This window comes from Podarcis pityusensis (assembly GCF_964106645.2).
Source record: "Podarcis pityusensis genome assembly, chromosome: 16".
Taxonomy (NCBI): Eukaryota; Metazoa; Chordata; class Lepidosauria; order Squamata; family Lacertidae; genus Podarcis; species Podarcis pityusensis.
Genome location: NC_138041.1, coordinates 10,167,594 through 10,185,504, shown reverse-complemented (window position 1 = coordinate 10,185,504; position 17,911 = coordinate 10,167,594). Strand labels below are relative to the sequence as shown.

At 48.9% G+C, this 17,911-nt stretch overlaps 1 protein-coding gene across 1 annotated transcript in view; it reads right to left on the bottom strand.

Annotated features, from left to right (window-relative positions):
- Nucleotides 1–17,911, bottom strand: part of HCN3 (hyperpolarization activated cyclic nucleotide gated potassium channel 3) — a 31,969-nt gene that overhangs the window by 8,427 nt on the left and 5,631 nt on the right. The window contains exons 2-7 of the mRNA XM_080984559.1: nucleotides 10,164–10,593; nucleotides 8,076–8,237; nucleotides 5,883–6,101; nucleotides 3,559–3,705; nucleotides 2,050–2,290; nucleotides 1,063–1,227 (exon numbers count right to left, since the gene is read on the bottom strand). Of these exons, the coding sequence (XP_080840685.1) occupies nucleotides 1,063–1,227; nucleotides 2,050–2,290; nucleotides 3,559–3,705; nucleotides 5,883–6,101; nucleotides 8,076–8,237; nucleotides 10,164–10,593 (1,364 nt within the window). The remainder of the gene's footprint in view (nucleotides 1–1,062; nucleotides 1,228–2,049; nucleotides 2,291–3,558; nucleotides 3,706–5,882; nucleotides 6,102–8,075; nucleotides 8,238–10,163; nucleotides 10,594–17,911) is intronic.

Below are 17,911 nucleotides of genomic sequence, written 5' to 3'. Positions count from 1 at the left end.
AGTTGGGCTCAGCTGGATAGCAACCCAGAGAGGGTATAACAAACTTAGTTGGTCTCTAAGGTGCTACTGGAAGGAATTTTTTATTTTGTCTCAACTACGGCAGGGCAACACGGCTACCTACCTGTAACTGCAACCCAGAGAGTAAGAGAGAAGGGGTGAAAAGAGAGTGAGAGCGAAGCGAGCAGCAGAGAGAGAGAAGGAGATGGCAAAAAGAGAGGAATTGAGAGGTGTGGCAGAAAGAGGCATATCCTTCAACTCTCCCGGGAAAAAACTGGGACATCTGTTTTTTTCTTGCGAGAGCATGGCACCCTTTTGGGACACTGTGATCTCTTGTACGATTTCAGGCTGTGATTCCCCCCCCCCGAAAACTTGGGGGGGGCTGCGATCTTGCACTGTGCCTGAAAAAAGTGCTTTTATCAGGGGGCGAAATTGTGGCACAAAATCGTTCAAAATCACAGTGCCCCAAATGGCTTTCGTGCTTTCATGAATAAAAATGGGAAGGTGCCATCCCATTTTTTTCCTTTGAGGTGTTGGAGGGTATGAAGAGGGAATGTGTATTTGTGTGTGTGTGTGTGTGTGTGTGTGTGTGTGTGTGTAAGAGGGGGGGCAGAAAAAGGGAGAGATAAGCAGGGGGCTTGTTTTTTGCTTCAGAATCAGTGCCTCTGACTTCCCCTCAGAGTCCTCCGACCCCCAGGCCAGAAGTGGAGAACCTCAGGCTGAATGCTGGTCTCTAGGGCTCCCTAGAGATTCTTCCCAGGCCACCCCCCAGCACCAGCCCAGCTCCACACCCTCTGTGAGTGTTTTTCCCTGATTGGGATGTGCCTGTGAGCTCTAGTCATGTCTCTTGCTGGTCTGGAGGCATTTTGTGAGTGTCTGTAGAAACCAACCTACTGTACAAACGGCAGAATTTACTTCCATCACTCTGCCTGCTTCTGCCCCCTGGTCCCAGCCTCCACCGGCATGTGTCCTCCAGAAGGCTGCCCAGAAGGGATTGAGGCCGCACCCCTGTCCTAGCCAGTGCATTGGTCCAAGTGACCAATAGCCTCCAGCCACACGTCTCACCTATGCGGTCCAGTCGGTCCATGGCGACGGTTTCAAAGGCCCGGCGCATCATGGGATATTCCTCCAAGACTTCATTGAAGTTGTCCACCGAGAGCGAGTAGAGGCGGCAGTAGGTGTCGGCACGCACGCTGGCCGTACGCCGGCCGCGGGTCAGGAGGCAGATCTCTGCAGGGACCAATCGAGGGGATGGGGATCAGGAACAGTTTCAGGTGTTTGCTAGGAGCGGTTTGCACCCTGTCGCTTGATCACCTACAGTGAGCAAGGGTTTCCTCCAGGATAACTCTGGGAGAGGCAGTTTGGGGTGGAGACCTTGTGCATCTATCTTAGGCCCGAACTGTTTCATACTCCTCTACAAAAAGAAGTTACTGGAGCTGACATAAATAGCATGTGTGTGGGGTTTTTTTTTGGGGGGGGGGACCTGACCCCTTTCAAGCCAACCTGCTCACCCAAACTTTTTCCCTATTTCCCTTTCGGCACTAATTCAGGTAGGTTGCAAAACGGGACCAAAAAAAAAGAGTCCTAACCATTCAGAGCAAGGTCAGAAAGCATTTACCTCTCTCTGATTTGGTTTTGTGATGTTCTCACCTAGCCAAACCTGATTGGTTATTTGGTGCCGTGATGTCATTATGCTGGCTACGTGATCCCTGATTAGCTGGATGATAGAGCACGTAGAACCTATCAACAGCAAGAACATCAAATTTGCCACACAGCAGCTGCCAAGAATGGACGGAAATAGGAGCAAATTGGATTAAAACGGTGTGGGTGTTCTTGGTTGGGCTGCAAAATTATTGGCGCTCGCACCTTGCACATCATATATTGCGGGAATGCTGGTTATTGCCTTCACAATTCAGCAACCCCAGTTTGCCAGCCATCTTTAAGCTTGAATTTTGAAAGTGTACATATATTTGAAAAACACAAAGCCATGTTTTGGAGCTTGCTGATTCCTCCCCCCCCCCAAAAAAAACACCCCTCCTCTCTAAAACATACCCCCAAAGTAGGAACCATCTGAGAGCTTCATCTCTTTGGAGCCTCGAGTCAGGATGCTGACCACGCCGTGTTGGATGAAGAACATCTTTTTGCCCACGGTGCCTTCCCGGATGATGAAGTCCCCCGGCTGGAAGACCTCGAAGCGCAGCTTGGTCAACATGGCCGTCACGAAGTTGGGGTCAGCATTGGCAAACAGTGGCATGTTGGCCACCAGGTTGCGGCAGTTGAAGTTGATTATTTCCTAAAAGGGGGCGGCAGGGCAGGTCGTAAATCAGGGAGGAAGAAAACCTGCGCATGTGAGAAGAGGGGCTCACAGCACTGACGCTCTCATAGAGCTTGCTTCCACGCTGGGTTTCCAGGGGGGCAGGGTGCCCCCAAAGCCCAGCACAGAGCAAGACATGTCTCTATGCCTTCCACTTCCAGCAGCGCTCCAAAAACCCACTCACACAATCTAACTTATGCTCAGGTTATATATATGTGTAAAAAAAAAGGAATATCCTAAAGACCCCACAGTCTCTGTTGACTTTATTCCAAAGAAACAGAACCCTAGGCAAGTGTTGTGTATCTCACTTGTCAAAGATTAGGTAAAAGGTAAAGGTAAATGGACGCGGGTGGCGCTGTGGTCTAAACCACTGAGCCTAGGGCTTGCAGATCAGAAGGTCGGCGATTCAAATCCCCATGATGGGGTGAGCTCCTGTAGCTCGGTCCCTGCTCCTGCCAACCTAGCAGTTCGAAAGCCCGTCAAAGTGCAAGTAGATAAATAGGTACCGCTCCGGTGGGAAGGTAAACGGCGTTTCCGTGCGCTGCTCTGGTTCACCAGAAGCGGCTTAGTCATGCTGGCCACATGACCCGGAAGCTGTATGCCAGCTCCCTCGGCCAGTAAAGCGAGATGAGCGCCGCAACCCCAGAGTCGTCTGCAACTGGACCTAACGGTCAGGGGTCCCTTTACCTTTACCTAAAGGTAAAAGACCCCTGGATCGGTTAAGTCCCGTCAAAGGTGACTACAGGGTTGCGGCACTCATCTCACTTTCAGGCCAAGGGAGCTGGCGTTTGTCCACAGACAGCTTTCCGGGTCATATAGCCAGCCTGACTAAACCACTTCTGGCGCAACAGGACACCGTGATGGAAACCAGAACGCACAGAAACACAGCTTACCTTCCCGCCGGAGCGGTACCTATTTATCTACTTGCACTGGTGTGCATTCGAACTGCTAGGTTGGCAAGAGCTGGGACAGAGCAACGGGAGCTCACCTTGTCACAGGGATTCGAACCGCTGACCTTCTGATCGGCAAGCCCAAGAGGCTCAGTGGTTTAGACCTGCGTCCCACTGTCAGAGACTGAGGCACATACAACAACATGAGTTTGTTCAATTAAGACTTCCCCCCCTTAGCTTATATGGGTGCTGTTTTCCAGTGAAGATGTGTGGATCCCCTTTTCCAGATCCCTGTTCCCCAACCTTGACTACCCCTCCCTCTCCCTCTCCAAAGATGGGTGCAGCCCAGGTACGTACCTCTTTGAGAGGCTCGCTCAGCTCCCCCAGGATGTTCTCCTCATCAAACATCTTGCCTTGGTAACGGTGTTCGTAGTACTCGTGGATCCGTTGCCGTGTGTCTGCCGGCAGCTTGTGGAAGGACATGTATTGCTCCACTTGCTTGTACTAGGAGGAGAGACGAGGGGAGAAGAAAATCAGAAGAGCGCAGATGGATCAGGCCAGAGGCCCAACTTAGTCCAATGTTCTGCTCTTGTGGGAATGTTCAGGGAGGCAGGAGATGATATATTGTTTATTAACATCCTTCCTAACTTATGCTAGCAAGTTCCTTTACTTAGCAGAGTTTTACATTCCCCTTTTAAATCCAAAGCAGGTTGGAGGCTTGTGTAAGCCTTTCACTATTATAAAATTCAGTACAGTGGACGCTCAGGTTGCGAATGTGATCTGTGTGGGAGGCACGTTCACAACCTGCAGCGCCGCATCTGTGCATGCGCTGGTTGTGATTCGGCACTTCTGCGCATGCGCAAAGCCCAATTTAGCGCTTCTGCGAATGTGCGACCGCCGAAACCTGGAAGTAACCTGTTCCAGTACTTCCAGGTTTCAGCGCATCCGTAACCCAAAAAAACGCAACCTGAAGCATCTGTAACCAGAGGTATGACTGTATTGAATTGTATATTCCTGGTAAATTCCTTTTTATCCCTCTTAAAAGAATAAACACGCCACAATCTTGTTTAAAATATATAAAAAGTAGTTTACTCACATTCAGTTCACAGTTGGATCCCTGAAGGCAGACTTAGTTACAAAGTATATACATGTCGATCTATCCCATATGGGGATAATCCCAGTGTCCTCTGTTGGCTGGAAGCCCGCAGAGCATCTCTAGCTAAAAAGCTGCTCCAATGATGGAGGAAGTCAAAGAGAGAGAGTGTGGCAGCGTGCCTTGTCCTTTTGTTACCTGAACAGGTTGTTGAATGGTCACTTTAAAATGTGAAGGTTCATTATTGTTTCACAAGTTGTGTATGTCTTTAAGGGCCAGGGCAAATAACGAGACCCAGTCTTACAGCTGTGAAACGTAGCAGGTGCTGCTGAGTTGTGTTAATCAAGCTTTGTCAGCAATTGGGTATAGTATATAAGGAGCAGCACCTAGCTCTCCCATTACCCTGGGGGATGGGTTGTTGGTTGGGTCATGTTTGTTGATGTATTTAGTGTATAAGGAGTTTTTTGTTTTTGTTATTAAAACCTTGTTTAAGTTATTTTTGAGTTCCTTGTTATGCATGGTCTCTGCAGCGCTACAAAACTGCAAACAGCCAACACAGGTAAGGTCATGCCCACCTCTAGTCACATGCAAAGAAAGTATGTCCCACTCCAGGAGGAAACAGGAAGTTCCGACTGGCTGAACCAAACATCCCCTTGCATGTCCACTCTAGGAAAACAAGGAATGTTGTACTTGACTGCTCCTTATGTATCACATCCCACAGCTCTCGTGGTGGCCAACAAGATGCCTCATTGGTACAGCCCTCAAGCAGGACCCAAGTGCAACAGCAACTCTCCCCACTTCTGGGGAACTGAAGCTGGTGTTCGGAGGCATCCTGCCTCCAACAGGGGAGGCAAATTGTGGCCCGTGTGGCTAATAGCCAGGTGATCTGTTCCAGGATCCTGCTGGAGAAGGAGAAGCCCACAAGCCACAGCAACTCTTCCCGCTTGGGATTCCCGGCAACTTCAGAGGCATACTGCCTCCGACAGAGGAGACAGAAAATAGTCATTGTGGCTGGCAGCCATTGATAGCTGAATGTGTCTAATCCTCTTGCAACAAGCTGCTGGCCACCGCTACACCTTGTGGCAAAGAGTTCCACAGGTGAACTACGCCTTGCATGAATACCTACTTCCTTTAGTCAGTCCTGAATCTTCCACCATTCATGGGAAGTTGCCCTCAACTGACTCTTGGATCCATCTAGCTTAGTACTGTCTGCACTGACTGGCAGAGGCTCTCCAGGGTTTGGGGGAGCGTTCTCTCTGCCATTCCTACCTGGAGATGCTGGGGACCGAACCTTGCACTCCACCGCTGAGCTACACCCCTTTCCCTTAAAGATTCTAAGGTTCTAGTCTTCATTGTTCTGAATAAAAGACCTGATTAAATAGGAGCATGGACTGAGTCAGGCCCCTTGCTCCAGCTAGCTCAGACCGGTCTACGCTGACTATTCCTGCATTGCATGGCAACTCGCAGCTTCCGGCCTGCTTTGAAACTGACCGGCGAGGTGAGCCTTGCAAGAGCTCAGCTTGCCCACAAGGCACTTTGCAAGACATCAGCTCCTCCACAAGCAAAACCGGGCGACCCTGCAGCTCACCTTCTCCTGGTACTGGCGGCGAGAGGAGTCCAGCGACTGGATGAGGGCAGTGGCATGGCCGATGAACATGGCGTAGCAGGTGGCTCCCACGATCATGCTCAGCATCGTGAGCCAAACGTCCGTCATGCCCTCAGGAGCCTGCTGCCCGTACCCGATGCACAACATGTGGCTCATGGCCTTGAAGAGGGCGTGAGAGTACTGCTTGCCCCACGAGTCATTCTGTGGGGCAGAGAAAGAAGCGGGCTTCAGCGCAGGCCAGTCGTTGGTGTGCACATTTGTGGAGGTGGGAGCAGTCTTACCTGCACAGGTCCATTGAAGCAGCCGTTTCTGGTCAGTATGGTTACCTAGGGTGACCACAGAGATCACCTCCAAGTGACCACACACTTTGATTTTTATTTTATTTTTTAAACCCATTTCTTTTCACCGTTCTAGAACAGTGTCTCCCAAACTTGAGTCCCCAGCTGTTCTGGGACTGCAATTCCCATCATCCCTGATCACTAGCCTTGCTAGCTAAGGATGATGGGAATTGTAGTCAGCTGGAAGCCCAAGTCTGGGAAACCCTGTTCTAGAGTTATGGGCTGGTTTAAGGGCTGGTTTAAATAGGAAGCAACCTTACACTGATATGATAATCTTTATTGTCATTGTCCCATACAGAACAACAAAATTGAAAATCTACATCAGACTTTCATAAACCAACAAGCCTGTCATCCCAGCTATCCCAGCCTGGTTAGCCCCCTAAATACCCTATAATTAAATACAATATACTCCCATAGAGACTACCTTAAAGGTAAAGGGACCCCTGACCATTAGGTCCAGTTGTGACCGACTCTGGGGTTGCGGTGCTCATCTCGCTTTACTGGCCGAGGGAGCCGGCGTACAGCTTCCGGGTCATGTGGCCAGCATGACTAAGCCGCTTCTGGCGAACCAGAGCAGCGCACGGAAACGCCGTTTACCTTCCCGCCGGAGCGGTACCTATTTATCTACTTGCACTTTTGACGTGCTTTCGAACTGCTAGGTTGGCAGGAGCAGGGACCGAGTAACAGGAGCTCACCCCATCGCGGGGATTCGAACCGCCGACCTTCTGATCGGCAAGTCCTAGGCTCTGTGGTTTAACCTACAGCGCCACCCGCGTCCCTATAGAGAGACTACCTGTCATGGGCTCAGGGGCTGAGCCACAGGGGAAGGAGGAGATGGAGAGCGAAGGGGAACAATCTGAGGGGAGCTCAGGAGGGTATGCCAGTGATCAGAGAGATTCCATGAGTCTCTCCAGCGAATCAGAGGATTCCCAGAAGGGGGCCCCCAGAGGCAGGGCAAGGGGGGCCAGTGGGGAGTCTCCAAGCGGCAGCTGGAAATCAGGGGTAGCTTCCCCACCAGAGCGTAGCGGGGGGGAAGAATCCCAAGGATTAAAACAAGAGCCTCCTGCAGGAGGAGAGAGTGAGGCTGGACTGACCACGCCTCCGTCAGAGAGTGGGGGGGCGGAGGGAAGAGCAGGTCCGGCCAGCCTCCCTGAAGGAGAAAGCAGTGAGGGGAGCAGTGTAGCCGTTAGGAGGAAAGTAGGCGGCTGGGCGCGCGCGCCAAGTTCAAATGTGGAGGTGCGCGGGCCAGCAGAAAACCCGGATTGGGAGCCAGGTCCTAAAGCCCGCCGGAAGGGTGGGGAGGAGTCAGAAGAATCCACCTCCGAAGAAAGTAGGAAGGAGGTAACCCCAGAGGACAGGAGGACCCGGAGGAGAAAGGAGCAGAAGGAGGAGAGGAAGAGGTGGAGCAAAGCTCGGGTCTTGAACTGGTGTAGGGGAGGGGAGGAGTCAGACGGAGCTTCGCCGGTCTAAGGACTCAGACGTAGCGCTGCGCGCCACGGATGTCAAACCAACAATGAACCACAATAAAGACTTTTGTTTATAAAGAGCAACTGGCATTGGTCCTCTGTGAGCTAGGACCTGAGGCAGCGCTGACACTACCTTACACTGCGTTTAAAACCAAAATGGCATTTGAATAGAAACTGTTTCTCAGGCAGCTAGTCCTAGTCTTTATAACCCTGTACCTTCTTCCAGAAGGCAGAAGCAGATCATTTCTGATGTATGCACTATCCTGCACTATCTCTGCAGCTTTCTTATGGCACCTGGAAGCAAGGTAGGGCCTCTACCTGTCATAAGCTGGCTCTGCCTGTTTATAGGAATGATGTGGAGGGGCCCTTACCATCATGTGGTTGATGGAGACCCAGCAGTCCTCAGGGAAGTCCTGAAGCATGGGGACCAGGAACTGGAGACAGCCGTCCCAATGGCAGAGGAGGAGCATCATCCCAATGAGGTTGAAGATCCGCACGACCGCGCTCGCCAGGTCATAGGTCATGTGGAAGATCTGGACAAGAGGAGAGAAAGCCGGGACAGACCGTGAGACAGAGGCTGCCTGGGGTGTCTTTCGGCTGCATGACCCTAAACGGCCTTGGCCCAGTATACCTGAAGGAGCGTCTCCACCCCCTTCATTCTGCCCAGACGCTGAGGTCCAGCGCTGAGGGCCTTCTGGCAGTTCCCTCACTGCGAGAAGCAAAGCTACAGAGAACCAGGCAGAGGGCCTTCTCGGTAGTGGCACCGCCCTGGGGAACACCCTCCCACCAGATGTCAAAGAGATAAACAAGTACCTGACATTTAGAAAACATCTGAAGGCAGCCTTGTTCAGGGAAGTTTTGAATGTGTGACATTTTGATGTATTTTTAATCTTTGTTGGAAGCTGCCCAGAGTGGCTGGGGAAACCCAGCCAGATTGGCAGGGTACAAATAATAAATTATTATTATTATTATTATTATTATTATTATTATGACCACGAGTGGACCACTTGTTCGGGTTTTGGTCTCACTTCAAATACGCTCGTTGTTTTTAATTATCTTATGTGTGAATAACCTTGAGACGGCGGTTTAGAAGGCAATTAACAAATTAATTGTAACCACCACAGCAATAATAATACACATCCGTGGAGGTTCATGGAGCAGACACCTCTAGGGGAGTTTGGGCTTGGGTGAGCTCATAAAACTGCAATATTTCCCTTAGGAAATGAGAAAGATGCTTCATGCCAGGTCTAATCTGGATTTTTTATTTTATTTTCTTTTTTGAAAAGTTTAGTTGTTTCTAGCTGTTTGTTTTTATTAATGACTATTTAATCGCCTTATTCCTTTTGCAAACTGTTCTGAGCTTTTATTACAATCAAGTGGTATGTAAATCTTGTGATGGGTGGTAGGGGAATCTTGATTATTTAATTAATTCAGGATGCCAGAGGATTGTGCGAATCATAGTCCAGCAACAAACGGAGTGAACTTTTATTATTATTATTATTATTATTATTGATTGAGTTTATACCTGGAGGTCTCAGGGCAGTTCACAGAAAAGATCACAACATATGTAATCAGAATAAAAACAACTCAATAACAGCCCCCCCCCCCCGAGAAGAACCACATTTTAAAACGGTATAAGATGTCAAACAGATCAACCAAAAACCTGGTTAAAAAGGAACATTTTTGCCTGGTGCCTAAAGGTGTGTAATGAAGGCGCCAGGTGAACTTCCCTGGGGAGAGCATTCCACAGGCGGGGGGCCACTGCAGAGAAGGCCCCGTTCTCGTGTTGCCACCCTCCAGACCTCTCACACAAAGGAGGGCCTCAGAAGATGATCTCAGGGCCCGGGTAGGTTCATACAGAAAGAGGTGGTCCTTGAGGTATTGCGCCGTTTAAGGCTTTATAGGTCAAAACCAGCACTTTGAATTGGGCCCGGAAACTAATTGGTAGCCAGTACAGTGGTACCTCGCAAGACGAATGCCTCCCAAGACGGAAAACTCGCAAAACGAAAGGGTTTTTTGAGCTGCTTCGCAAGACGATTTTCCCTATGGGCTTGCTTCGCAAGACGGAAACGTCTTGCAAGTTTGTTTCCTTTTTCTTAACACCGTTAATACAGTTGCGACTTGACTTCGAGGAGCAACTCATAGCACGCGGTGTGGTAGCCTTTTTTGAGGTTTTTGAAGACTTTGGTGGTTTTTGAAGCTTTTCCAAAACTTTTCCGACACCGTGCTTCGCAAGACGAAAAAAATCGCAAGACGACAAAACTCGCGGAACGAATTAATTTCGTCTTGCGAGGCACCACTGTACATGAAACCGAAGGCAGCCCGATCAGGCTACATACACAAGGCCATGGGTTGCTGGTAAAGTGGGAGGCCTATCAAGCCCAACCTGGTGGGCCACCGTACTTTTGCATCTACCTTGGCCGGAGTCACATGGTGCAGTGGTCCTGATGCTGACTCACCTCCTCCCACTGGTGGATGTAACGGATGAGGCGGGAGAGGCGCAGGAGGCGCAGGAGGCTGAGGATCTTGGTGAAGCGGACGATGCGCAGCGCCCTCGCCGTCTTGTAGACGTCGGAGTCCACCTGGGTCTCCAGGTCCACGATGAGGAAGATGTAGTCGACGGGGATGGAGGAGACAAAGTCCACCAGGAACCAGGTCTTAAGGTACTTCATCTTGATGGTGTGAGGGTCCAGGATGATCTCAGTGTTGTCTTCCACCACGATGCCCGTGCGGAAGTTCAGGACCAGGTCGGCCAGGAAGAAGGTGTCTGAGAGGACGTTGAAGACAATCCACGGAGGGGTGTTCTCGTCCTTGAAAAACGTGATGCCCACGGGCAAGATGATGAGGTTGCCAACCATGAGGAGCAACATGATCAAGTCCCAGTAGAACCTGCAAAGGGAGTAGAAACAAACGCCCTTCGTCACAGCAAGAAAGGAAAGAAGGTCTGCCAGAAATTTCTTGGAGGGTTTGGGGTAAATTACATACACAGACACTCCAAGTGTCCATATTTTCCAGGGACAGTCCCAGATTTACTGAAGCTGTTCTGGTTTATGATTTAATCCGGGAATGCCCCGCTTTTCCTTTGGACGTCCCTATTTTCATTGGAGGAATGTTGGAGAGGACGGTAGGATGTCCCTATTTTCATCGGAGAAATGGCGGAGGGTATGGAATAGGACTTTTTTCAGCCAGAACTCAGTTCCGGCGCCTCTCAGGGGGGTGCTATTCATGGGCGTAGCCAGGATTTTTGTTGGGGGGGGCAGGCTTTTGTGGGGGGGCAGAACCTCAGTTAGCTTTGAATTTTTATCAATTTTTATTGCTTGGGGGGCAGCTGTCCCCTCTTTACTACACCCATGGTACTATTGCCATTCTAAGAGAATGAGGGAGGTGTTCGTGGTGAGTTTCTTTTTCTAGAAAAATAGCATTGGACGTCCCTATTTTCATCGGATAGATGTTGGAGGGTATGTGTACATGGCAGTGTCAGAAACTCAGATACATAAGCTGGTTGACAAATAGCACCTTAAAACCTAGTTTACAGTCACCACAATGGAATATCTCAGTGACCTTTTTTTTTTTTACACTGCAATTTATTGATGTTATTAATTTCATTTCTATACTGCCTCTGCTCTGGCACGGCCTATTTACGATTGGTGTGTACTGGCACCTATTTTATTTCCCCCCAAAAAACCCACTGGTATTAGCAGTAGTAATAACAACAATAGCAGCAGCAGGTTCAAATTTGCTTTATTTCTATGTAGTTCCGAAAAGCCACCCTCCAGGCACAAGGGAGGGGTATCAACAGGTCTGGGGGAACCCCAAGGTTTACAGAAGGACCCTCCATTAAAGGGGGGGGGAGCCTAAAAGAGGCGGGGACTCAAATCTGCCCAAATGTGGACTGAGCATGCTCAGTGGTCACAAATTGTGGACTCTACCACAGGTGGAGTGGAAAGCAGGAGGGAGAAAGGAACGGAGTATGTGGGAAAGGCTATGGCTGGCTAAAACCCTGAACAGAAGCACTCCATCCCTTTTGTTGTGGGTCGTTTCTAAGCTCCTGATTCCTTTTCTGTGAGAGAGCGTGCTCCCTCTCCCCAGATTGGGATGCTAGGAGGTAGTGATTATGCAGTGCAAACTACACACGGCTTTTGTGGACCTGACCTCCGCTTTTGACTCCATCCCCAGAGATAGGCTATGGCAGAAGCTTAGTTACACTAACATAGATAAGAGACTCCTCCACCTTCTTATGGAAATTCATAATGACATATCGGCCAGAGTAAAATTCGGCCCTCTGGGAGCTCTATCTGATCCTTTCCCTCTGAATAAAGGGGTCAAACAGGGCTGCCTCTTGGCCCCTTTTCTATTCAATTTCTACATCAATGACATCGTTACAACCATGAAGGCCCTAAATCAATCTGCCCCCTCTTTACAACAGCTCAAGATCCCCATATTACTCTATGCGGACGACATGGTGATACTGTCTTTAACCAAGCAGGGCTTAAACAACATGCTCAGAGGGCTCATGACATATTGTGATACCAACTCCCTCAAAATCAATTTCGCCAAAACCAAAATTCTTACTTTTGGCACGAAAACTTGGAAGCCTTTCTGGAATTTTGAGGGCCACTCTATTGAATATTGTTCAGCATTCAAGTATTTGGGTATCACTTTTCAGCATGGGCTTAGCTGGTCAGCTCACCTAAATATGACCATCCTGGCTGCCCGTAGAACCATCAATGCCTTGGAGAAATTCTTCTATGCAAAAGGCGGCCAGTTGGTTCCACCAATCAGAAAAGCATTTATCAGCAAAGTCCTCCCGATGTTACTGTATGGGGTTGAAATCTGGGGGTGGAATTTAAAAACACTACAATGGCTGGAGATTCTGCAAAACTCTTTTGCACGAAAGATACTGGGCCTCCCCAAGGGCTCAGTTGCTGCACAGTTAAGAACAGAACTGGGCCTCCCCTCCATTGTTGCGAGAGCCCACATTAGAATCATTAGTTTTTACTGTAAATTAATCAATGCCCCAGGTTCCCTACTAGCTAGGCAAGCCTTTTTAACTTGTTCTCATACCAACAAATGGTCCAAGGCCATGGAGACTATTACTGCACGCTACTCCCTCCCAGATCTCGACACGCTGTCATCTTGGGACCAACATAAAATCCGGGCCTGGATTCTTACAAGAGACGAGGCCATGGACCGGGCACAGTCCATTACAGCTCGCCTCTCCATGTGGCTCCCTAAAGTGAAAGTGGTAAGATCACTTGCCAACTACTTGATAGACCTGACGGAGCCCAATTTGAGAAGAGCGTTTACTATGGCCCGTTTCCATTCTATACCCACGGCCTTCCTGCAGGGGATTTACTCTAAGACCCCTATTACTCAGCGTTTATGTCCATGCACAATGAATGAAGTAGAGGACTTCATACATTTCTTTTTCTACTGCCCTATTTATGAGCCAATAAGACCTAAGCTCCTCCTCTTGATCCCGTCCACCATTACATCTAAGGAAGACTGTTTGAAATCGCTTCTTGTGGACGCAAATCCCCAAATTTCACGTGGGGTGGCAATCTTTATAGTGCAGGCTCTGAAACTCAGGGCTACTCTGACTGGGTAGTGTGTCCTAGACCTGGACCTGTTTTAATTCTTTTTATTACTTTTTCAACCCAATGTGCCGAGCCTATTTTGGGGCCATTTTATGTTTTATATACATCCGCATTTTGGATTCTTGGCGCTGGCAACTAAATCTTTACATTATTGTCTTAGGGTAATTTAAATGTCATTACGCCAGTAATATCGCTTTGAATTTTGTTTGGTTGCTTGTCTCTAGTATTTTTGTCTTATTTTGCTATGGCTGTATGCTAATGCAATAAAGGTTTTGATTGATTGATTATGCAGTGGAGTGGCAAATGCACTCTGGACATGCTCAGAGGCACCCTACCTAACCTTATAGTTGTTTCATAGGTTTCTGATGCTCTGCCCAAGCCCTGAAGCTGCATTTGCAGGGCTCTGGCGTTCCTGCTCTCGTGAGATTTTTCTCCAGTCTTATCCTCTTCTTTCTTAACTCTTCTGAGTCACAAGGATTGGATGGGATGGGTACGCAGAGGGGAATCAAAGGAATAGCATTTCCCTGGACCTTCACTGCTCTTCATCAAAAGCGTAAACCAGGGGTCAGCAAACTTTTTCAGCGGGGGGCCGGTCCACTGTCCCTCAGACCTTGGGGGGGGGTGGACTATATTTTTGGGGGGGGGAATGAACGAATTCCTATGCCCCACAAATAACCCAGAGATGCATTTTAAATAAAAACACACATTCTACTCATATAAAAACACGCTGATTCCCAGACCGTCCGCGGTCCAGATTGAGAAGGTGATTGGGCCAGATCCGGCCCCTGGGCCTTAGTTTGCCTACCCATGGCATAAATCAATCAGTCAGCCCATAGATCACAGAAATGAAAAGAAAGGCAGGCTTGTCATTCACAGCCATTTATCCAGGGGAGCTTTCTTTGTGAATTACAATCTCCATCTGCCAGTTGGCTTTTCGTTTTTTGTTAAGGGCTCAAAGAATTAATACATAGAGAAGCCATGTGTTTATTGACCAAAGATCATTACGCGATCAACAACGCTTAATCCTATTTCATGTCTCATCCTAAGGAGAAGGTCAAAAGCCTTTGCCCTGTAACATACCATCTGTCGAAGATCGATGAACAAGGCCTGGAGACAATGAGAATTCCTCTACGCTGAGCGGAGTGAGCAAAGGATTATGGGAGTCAAGCCAAGCCTTTCTGTCCATTGCTCTTATAACGTCAAGGTTCTCCTAGTGGGTGATAAGACCTGATCTAACTTAGAAACTGATAAAAGAGGAATTTTCCGTGGCGCTGTGGGTTAAACCACTGAACCTAGGGCTTGCTGATCAGAAGGTCGGCGGTTCAAATCCCGCGACGGGGTGAGCTCCCGTTGCTTGGTCCCTGCTCCTGCCAACCTAGCAGTTCGAAAGCACGTCAAAGTGCAAGTAGATAAATAGGTACCACTCCAGCGGGAAGGTAAATGGCATTTCCGTGCGCTGCTCTGGTTCGCCAGAAGCGGCTTAGTCATGCTGGCCACATGACCCGGAAGCTGTACGCCGGCTCCCTCAGCCAATAAAGCAAGATGAGCGCCGCAACCCCAGAGTCGGTCACAACTGGACCTAATGGTCAGGGGTCCCTTTACCTTTACCTCTCCTAGTGGGTGACAAGACCTGATCTAACTTAGAAACTGATAAAAGAGGAATTTCCCCTTAATATTGTTCGATTCCCAGAAACCCTCAGGGGAAGCGTTTCCCAGCAAGGAGGGTGCACTGTTGGAAGAAGTTTATCCCGTTGAATATCTCCTGTTAAAAGCAGAGAGCCTTTTTCACCATCTCAGGACACCCCAGACTTATTCTGAGAAATCCACACTGAAAAACAACCCCAAGATTGTGCAGCCAGAAAGTTGCCTTATAAAAATAATGAGCAGAAGTGTTTGTGTGCGTGTGTTGTTAGGATTCTTGCTCCGTGATTGCAGTCATGAGATTGTTGTCTATCACACGACGGTGTATGTTTTCATTCCACCGTGTAGGAAGTGACGGAGACAGGATGTTTTGGTATTACTGTGTTCCGTGATGTGGGACTATTGTCCTTTATTCTTTCTCTTTGCTGTCTGATGAGAAAGAGGAAGGAGCTAAGTCGGAATGCTCCAAGTGTATTATATATAAATAAACGTGGTTTAGCCAAAATGCTGTGCTACTGAGTCTGTTACGCAAACTGCTATACACTCTGCAGGATCCTAAAGCGTGCTAATGCCTTTTGGTATCAGTTGCTGTGATGTTCGGGTTGGAGAAAGCTTTTGAAGCTCCCGAACGACTGAGAAAGTTATTTTTTTGGTCATAATCAGTGCTATTTTTCTAGAAAAAGAGGTGCTGGAGTTCACCATGAACTTTTCCCTTGTTTTCTTATAATGGCAATAGCGCCCACTTGAGAGCTGCCAGAGCTGAGCTCCAGTGAGCTCTGGCTGAAATAAATAAATAAAAGCGCCCTGGTCACAATGGAAATGGTTTGGTTATTAATGGGGAAAGTAATTTAGATTTCCTTTTAAATATTACACACTGCAACAAAATGGTGCTGTCTAGAGCGAAGCTCTTCAAGGCCCCAGTCACCCCGTTCCGTTCTCTCCCACCAGCTTTCTGCCGCAACCTTCTGGCAAATACAAGGAACTGCACTCAGCACTTAAAACATCCACCCAAAAGTTCCAAGGTGACCCGAAGGTCACCTTGAGCAGTCTGCAGTTGAGCTGAGGTGAGTGAACCAAGGAACAGAGCTAGTAAAATGCTGGGAATAGTCCTTGCAGATTGGAAGCCATCCCCATCCCGTGGTGAAGGATGAGCTCATTTTCGCAGGCCGTAGAACTTTTTCGCAGGTTCCCTTTTACAGGGTTGCCTTGAGCCGCCAGACTGAGACTGCTGCTGTGGGATTCCCTTCTCTGTGCCAACTAAATCCCCAGTTCCCTTTTGGCAATTCCCAGGTTCCTGCTGTGCCAGATGCCAGGGAGGCAAGTGTCTCTTACTGGTACCCTGGGCGTCCGTTGCTCAGATAGGAGAATGACTCTTTGGTGCAAATTCCAAAGAGCACCGTAACCTCCCAGAGTCCAGTCACAACTGGACCTAATGGTCAGGGGTCCATTTACCTTTACCTACTTGCTATTATATATAAAAAACTTGCTTGTTTCTTCTTTTTCATCCCCAACTATTTTGCCCCCAAAGGCAACTCACATTGACTCTGGTTTGCGAGATATTGCTGTGTGTGTGTGAATTGGTTCCTGATCTCTATTGACATGTGAACACATCTGTTGCTCAGGGTGTGCCAAATACGGAAATCTTCAAGCTGTTAAATACAGAGAGCAGCGACGAGACCAAGGGAAGCAGGCCGCATGTATTTCCACATGGCCACAAATTTGTTATGCAAACACAAGATGGGCAATCATTCTGGTGTGAAACCTGGCAGCCCGACAATTGCATCGCCTTCCTGTTTTTAAACCACCAACATTCTAGCCCTCAGGCTTTTGGAGTCAAACTTTGAAAGAGATTTCACCTTCTCCTCCACTGCTGACCAAGCCTCTTTTCTGTTGTAGCCTGTGGCCCTCCAGAAATGGTTGGACTCCAGTTCCCATCAGCCCCAGCCAGTGAAGCCTAGGATCAGGGATAATGGAAGCTGTAGTCCAAAGACGGCTGGTGAGCTAGCGGTACGCTTGCAGCATTGGAGAATCATTCCTGTGCCTTTAGCGGGGGGGGGGGCTTTTAAAGGGGGAGGGTCATATTCCCTTCTGGGTGTCATGGACTGGCTGGAGGCACCAGCTGGGGAGCCCCCAAGGGAAGAAGACTCAGAGCCAGGGGGTTGGTGGCAGGATGGTGATGAGTAGTCAGAAGGAGAGAACTGGGAGCAGGAGGTGTGGGAAGCTGAAGAGGCAACAGGGTTTAGTGAGCAGGAAGAGGCTGTGTCAGAGAGCAGTTCAGAACCAGAGGCAGAAGTGGAGGCTGGAGAGGAGGGAGGCCAAGAAGCAGAGATCAGATAGTCTGCTGAAGAAGCCAGGGAGTCTCCTCTTTCTGCAAAGGGCAGCTCCCCTCCCTCCCCAGTCTCCCAGAACTGACTGGCAGCAGTTCTCCGGGGTTTTAGACCGAGAACACCCCCAGCCCTACAGGAGATGCTAGGGACTGAATCTGAGGCTATCTACACGCAGAGAGAGAGCTCTGCTATAGAGCTATTCCTCCACAGCATCATCCTTGATTGTCCGTTTGCTGGGCACTCTCCATGCTACCCCGTACCTCCAAGGTGCAGAACTTGTGGCCATCCATATGTTGCTGGCAGGGCCGGATTTAGGTTTGAGGAGGCCCTGTGCTACTGAAGGTAATGGGGCCCTTTATATGTCCAGCTGTCCTTTCTCAACAACAAATTGTTGCTGTTTTTTTGTGTTGAATATATGCTACATGGTAATTTATGGACCTAAGAGGTATCTAAAGCCATCTGCACGTAACAAAATATGTATTTTTTCAGAGTAATTGTTGAACTGAAATCCAGAATAGATTAAGTTTGAGAACCAAGGTACCACTGTATATAGAAATGAGCAAACCAGTGATATTTTAGGGAGCAGGCTAGCAGGCGGGGCCCATTACTTACAACTCCTAACACCCATGACCATTGGACATG